This window comes from Ipomoea nil, unplaced genomic scaffold (genome assembly GCF_001879475.1).
Source record: "Ipomoea nil cultivar Tokyo-kokei standard unplaced genomic scaffold, Asagao_1.1 scaffold2761, whole genome shotgun sequence".
In the NCBI taxonomy this organism is placed as follows: domain Eukaryota; kingdom Viridiplantae; phylum Streptophyta; class Magnoliopsida; order Solanales; family Convolvulaceae; genus Ipomoea; species Ipomoea nil.
The window spans coordinates 2103132-2109617 of record NW_017619189.1 but is presented as its reverse complement, the minus strand read 5'-3'; the positions used below and the strand labels follow the sequence as shown (position 1 = coordinate 2109617).

Below are 6486 nucleotides of genomic sequence, written 5' to 3'. Positions count from 1 at the left end.
ATATACGATCCACCAACCTTTGCCGGAAAGCTTGCCGGAGATAAAGGTATGATGAGTAGCATGTGAATAGTTTGTGGCCTGGGAGTAATATGAGACTGAGAGAAGCAGATTTGAGATGGAGTGAAGCAGATCCAAGAATGAGCTAGCTTGAGATCGAGAGATGTGATGAGAGAAATAAGGGCAAATTAGAACTTTGAAAAAAAAAAAAAAAAAAAAAAGTGAATCGCTATGCTTAAACGCTGCTCTTAGTAGCGTGTCAAATTTGACAGTTCGGATGACAATTCGTCAGGTGAAAAAGCTATTAACCAAACATCTTCTTTAGCAGTTTGACTTAGTCAAACCGCTAAAGATGGTCAAATCCGCTAAAAATCAACGGATCAACTCCTAACCAAACATGCCCAATATTATCTTTGCATCAGAAATGTTTGTTTACAAATAGAAAAAATTTCTTTAAAAATAAGTAGAGAATACATTTACTTATACAGTTGAAAAATAGAAAATAATGAATATAAAAAATGAAAATTTGAAGACATAAAAATTGGAGAAAATAGTAAAGTGAAGAAAGAAAAATAGAGAACTATTATCTCAAAAAAAAAAACAAAAAAAAAACAAAAAAAAAAAAAGAAGAGAATTATTCAATTTAGCAAGTTTACATATATGATCTATTCCCAATTTCCTTTATTAGCTAAATACAAGATAAGAGTCTTACAAAACCAATGAACATAATAACCTCATGGTGACCATAGAAAGATGCATGGTTGTCTCTCACCATATACTGTTGTTGAGTTAATTATATATTTAATCCTCCGATTATCACTCACTTTTCAATTTTAGTCTTTTAACTTTTAAAGCTACCAAATTTTAGTGTAAACCACAAGGTGTTCTGAGACTTTCTCCGTCCGTCTTACAATCCGGGTCCACCCGACTAATTCCCGTTCGATCCGGGAGGCATGGGAGCTAACCCAAGGGAATTGTCACTTTTGGATTCAATACTTAAAAAACTAAATTTGGTAGCTTTAAAAGTTAAGGACTAAAATTGGAAATGAGTAATAGTCAGATGACTAAATCCGGAATTAACTCGCTCTTGTTTTAGCAGTCACTAACAGTCTATCTTCAGGTCTTTAGGCCATCCAAATTCCTCCAAGAAGGCCAACACGACTCCATTTGACCACCCAAAACCAGTCTGCAATAAGCCAAAAAAAGTTAAAGGGGACTGCAATCAAGTTCCTTAGCATCACTGAAAGAAATGTTTTCTGTCCAAGTGGAAAGCAGAGATGGATATATACGACACGAAACGAAACTACCATTTTCGAAAATTGAAAGCTGTCTTACTTGGGATACATATTCGCCGCCACCTCCAAACTGCCCGCATTTCTCAACATCATACTTCTCGTACATTGCACCGGTTTTCTTGTACACTACGTAGTTAGTTCTTATCCACCTCCTCGCGATATCTTGGGCTAATGATCTTGCCTCCGCTGACCCGGACCTAGTAAGGCCTTCGACGATTATATGTTGAAGAGGTGCCCAACCATTAGGAAAGTCCCTGCTCGAGATCAAACTGTCAGCAATGTACAAAGAAACGTATTATTATAAATTTGATTACCATTGTTGTCCTGTATTCGACAATGTCATTGCGATTCCAGCCGGAAGAAGCAGTCCCGAGCTTTGAAGGCTTTGGATAGTCTTCTGAACTGTCATTTTATCTGCAAACGTATAAAACGCTCATTTTATTTGCTCAATGTACCCATTGTGTTCTTACTTTCTATTTTCCAAAAGAATATTGTATAGACATAATTCGAATCACTGTTCTGACAGAGTTTCTAAGGAGTTTTTTCCCGAAATGGTCCTTCGACTATTGCTCATTCTCAATTTTACATTTCGACTTTCAATTGCATCAAATATGGTCCTTCGACTTTCAAAAACTCACCCAATTCAGTCCTCCGTTAGGTATTCCGTTTACTCAAAGTTAAAATGGAGGGCATTTTGGTCCGTTCACCTATTTTGTGCCTAATACACTCATCCATAGTCCCTCGACTATTGCTGAGTGTATTAGGCACAAAATAGGTGAACGGACCAAAATGCCCTCCATTTTAACGCTGAGTAAACGGAATACCTAACTGAGGACTGAATTGGGTGAGTTTTTAAAAGTCAAGGGACCACATTTGGTGCAATTGAAAGTCGAAATACGAAATTGAGAATGGACAATAGTCGAGGGACCATTTTGGAAAAAAACTCGTTTCTAAGAAAATTGACAGTTCCAAATAGCATACTAACCTTTGTTAAACAAATCGATCCATAAGGGAACGAAGTTTGAAGCAAACGGTTTTTTGTTCTGATTCAAACTATCCCACTTATAGACACCCTAAACCGTCAAAGACACGAAACAAACATGAGATAAAACTCGGTTGTAACCAACCAACACAATGCGAGATGTAAAAACATGTGTGCATCACCTCGCATGCAAATTTGCTATTGCCGAGCCAGTAATCGTACCACTGTCCCGTCTCTGTGTCCCAGAAAATAGAGTTGATTGCACTTTTTCTAGCTTGTGAAGCCTCGTTAAAACGTTCAACTATGTGATTTTCTCCGATAATGCTTGCTAGAAAGACTATATCGAGTTCCAACTGGGCCAGGAAATCCAACAACACTCATTGGGTGACAGAAACTAGTATAGAGACCAATTTTCAGACACCATTCAGAATCTTACCTTAAGAATGAACGCATTAAGATCCACCGGGAGAACGGAAGTTGTAGCTAGTGTTGTGAGATCGAATCCGTCCCTGCAATGAGTGGGTTGGTCGTATAGATCAAGCTCAGAATACTATTGGCAAGTCCATATTTCATAAGGGACAAAGTAGAAAGCACAATAATAAGGGACAAATAAAGTCAGGAAATTTGCGTTACCTCATCCATCTTGAACTAAAATCCCATCCAGATTCAGCAGTTGTTGCAATTTCGCGGTACAAGTGTTTTTTCTCACAGGCACTTGAAAGTTTGGAAGCTGTTCCCGTGTCCTGTGGCATTCTATTTATCAGATGACAGAACAAATTATGGAAGCCCTCATTTGTGTAATTTGACATTCAAATTTTTTTTTTTTTTTTGGGTGATTAGGGAAAAACCCGCAACCACTACTTGAGGGTGTGCACTGGGTAAACCCCGCCTTGTAACCCTAGCAGGCAAAGGACAACAAGGAGGTAAACCAGTCTAGGTCGCGCATAGCTGACCGTTTCAAACCAAGAAGGTCAATAAGCCGCACCCACTAGGAGTTGAAATTGGAACCTTATGGTTACCAAGCTAACAGCCCGACCAACTTGGTCGGGGATGCCCCCAACATTCAATTTTTTTTGCAATGTAAGTTGGATGGTCATACAATTGTTGAAGATTCCGGTCGGGGTTTGTTCCACATTGCATAGTACCGACTTAAGCTGTGATTCACTCCTCGAGCATCCTGAATGATCACTTTATGTATACCTTTAAATGAAATTGGACCATAAATGCAAATTAGCGAACTTAACAATGGGGATAACAAGCAATTAAACAAAAGTCCAAAGAAGACATTAAAATACAAATAATCAGCATACATATTAGTACCTGAATTCCAAAACTCATGCTCCTTAAGCAGTGCAGGAAGAGACGTTTTTATCAGGTCCATATCACCCGTTCGTTTGTATATCTCAACAACCATTGAACTCAAAAGTGGAGGCTGGCTGCACCAGTCACTTAATAAAAGTTATTTCATCTTCTAGAGCGGGAGGAAGCAAAACAGGATATGAAGCTCAAAGGATCTCATGGTATCAATAACGGTAAACATTTGAGTAGATTATAGTATTTACATATGATTAACAAATGCACAATATACTAAGAAATAAACAAGGCAAAACAACATTTATGTTCCTCTCAGTAGAATGTATGATGCATCTAACGGTAAACAAGTAACATTATCTGAACATCTAAAAATAAATGCTAACGAGACTCACCTTCTGTTACTGTAGTATGCCCGTGCACCATTAAGAACGTAACCGAATTGATCGATAAGTGAAATAAGATTAGCAACAATTCCTTTTGCAGTTTCATACATTTTGCCTGCTAACAAGCCCCTGCATTGCAAATGTGTCAACCCATGGAACAATTTTGGAAAACGGATTTAAGAAACTAGGATCATAAGGAGCCCATGAATAAGTTAAAGCAGTCAGTAAAATAATATCTTGAACAATATTCCAATTTTTGGTGGTTCTCACCTGAACCCTAAATCCAACATAAAGACAAATTTCCAATCATTTAGTGCTTTTGGGGACCTAATCTTCTAGTTTGATCTAATAAGAATAAAAAGGAGAAAAGAACTGAAAGTCTGAAACTTTTGCACTTCTTGAGGGGTTGTAGTGGGTGGCATTATACTTAGATGCTACACATCAACCCAAATTCATTATCAAAGCTTTTCAAATTCATTGATCATGTATGCCATTTAAAATTTAATATAAAAATGCAATCTTTTCACTAGAAGGTTGCTTGGTCAACTTGCAATTTACCTCCTCCAGCGTTTCTTGGACGGGGTTTTGGGGGATTAAAAAAAATGTAATCTTGCCGGCATGAGCTTAGCTCAATAGTTCAGTAGACAAACACTATTTGGGAGAAGAAACCAAAGTTCGAACTTCAACGGCGACAGTGTGAGGATTATGCCCAAAGTGGGCCTCTGTCTGCTGTGTCATTGAGTCACCGTGATTTACATTCTCCCAAATACCTTGTCGAGCTGGGCTGTGGGGAGCCATTGGGGATTGGGGATTCAACCTTTTGGGAGAAGAAAAAAGGGCAATCTTTTGAAGTGAACAAACCTGATGACCCAATAAGAATCCCAGTAATAAACCTCTTGAAACCGTGATCCTGGGATTATAACCGGATTCTTCAAAGGCAGCAATGTATGGAAACTGGGCCTCTCCAGAACTTGATCACCCACCTTCCTACTCAAATTCTTCCAGAGAAGATGGAGCTCCAGACCCCATTTCCTCACCTCAGGGTTCTCTACTTTGCTCAAGAACCCTTCTGGCTCACCCACGAAGTCCACCGGCTCAGCATACACCAAATCCTTATCAGGACCAACCAAATACTTACCCATAAACCCCTCCAGCTCCGATCTATGAATTGACCCGTTCCCCGTTCTCGTAAGACTCTGAAACGCCTCTACAGTCCTCGAAAGCTCTTCCTTTAGCGCCATGTCCACGTATTTCTTCGGGTCAAACCCATCGTGCCCATAAGTCTTTAGAGCCGCTTCCTGTAGCCTTTCAAGAAACGTCACCAATGGGGTTGTGGGCACTACCGGGCCGGAGTCGGCCGGAATACAGTTCGGCGACGCTTGTGTTGTCTCGATTCCGGACATGGCTATGATTAAGAAGAACAATATGAGAACCCGTACGTATTGCAGAAAAGTAGCCATTTTTAATGGAATTTAGGTCTCAACAAGAACATACACTCCACGATAATTTATACCTCGTTTGAGCACAGAAAATTGGGGAAGACGACAAGAACAACGGCTAGGGTCCAGAATATCTTAAGGTCTCGCTGTCTCAGTTGAATAGCTTGACTCGCTGACTAGGCTCCAAGTTTTCGATGCTTGCGATGAACAAATTACAGAGTATTTTTGCGTTTTTCGTATAGTTTTCGGTGTATGTTTGAATGTTTCTTCCTGGAATCACTTTCCTAAATCATAATGCTCTGTAAAGTTCAAGATTCGCACTTCCAGTCCTTTTAAAATTTCTTCTCCCAAAAGTCCTTTTAAAAAGTTCTTTGTGCTGTCTTGGTTGGTAAAGATTCGCAAATCTATACCTTTTTTTTTGTTTGGCAACATTCTTGATAGTGTGATCTTCAGTTCCACAGGGCATAGGTTGTTTGGTTGGATGTACTTGTAATTCAAGAGTTAATTATCGAAATAGTCCCTTGATTATAACGAAATTATTAATTTGGTCCTTGATTATTTTTTTGGTCAATTAAGTCCCCCAACTTTAAAAACCGTAACTAATTTGGTACTCCGTTTGTTTGACCATTAGTCAACCGTTAAATTGGGACCAAATTGGTAATTCGCTATAATCAAGGGACCATTTTGGTAATTAACTTTAAGGGTCTGCAATACGGTTCAGTTTTCTCAAATCGAACCGTATCAAACTAGTTAGATTCGGTAATATACCGAACAACCGAACGGTAATAGTTCTTGTATACCGAACGGTTCGGTAAAAATTGAACCGAACCGAATACCATTTGAACTTTGGATTGCTATTTTGTTATATATTAGACTTTGGATATGGACTATGTAAACATCATAACACATAATATAAAACGTTTGATAACAAACCATAAAGAAATCAAATAAAACATTTACGAGAGATACCCGCGAGAATATGAGCTGAACGGCAGAGCAAGCAGCAAGTGACTTAGATTTATTTATTTATTTATTTATTTATTTATTATTATTATTATTATTATTATTATTATTAT

At 38.5% G+C, this 6486-nt stretch overlaps 1 protein-coding gene across 3 annotated transcripts; it reads right to left on the bottom strand.

The window, feature by feature from the left end:
• Positions 1 to 631: 631 nt before the first annotated feature.
• Positions 632 to 5731, bottom strand: LOC109157157 (probable trehalase). Of its 3 annotated transcripts, none has more exons than XM_019305068.1 (12): positions 5477 to 5731; positions 4833 to 5415; positions 3981 to 4100; positions 3595 to 3710; positions 3374 to 3474; positions 2908 to 3017; positions 2711 to 2783; positions 2457 to 2627; positions 2278 to 2365; positions 1607 to 1706; positions 1333 to 1546; positions 632 to 1183 (listed from the first exon to the last, which is right to left on the bottom strand). In XM_019305068.1, exons 2-12 carry the CDS (start codon positions 5372 to 5374, stop codon positions 1100 to 1102), a joined length of 1719 nt encoding a protein of 572 aa, XP_019160613.1. In that variant the 5' UTR covers positions 5375 to 5415; positions 5477 to 5731; the 3' UTR covers positions 632 to 1099. The 3 variants fall into 3 exon arrangements, with proteins under 3 accessions (XP_019160613.1, XP_019160614.1, XP_019160612.1); XM_019305069.1 differs by having other exon boundaries at positions 5481 to 5731; XM_019305067.1 differs by having other exon boundaries at positions 4833 to 5376; positions 5485 to 5731.
• Positions 5732 to 6486: the final 755 nt, after the last annotated feature.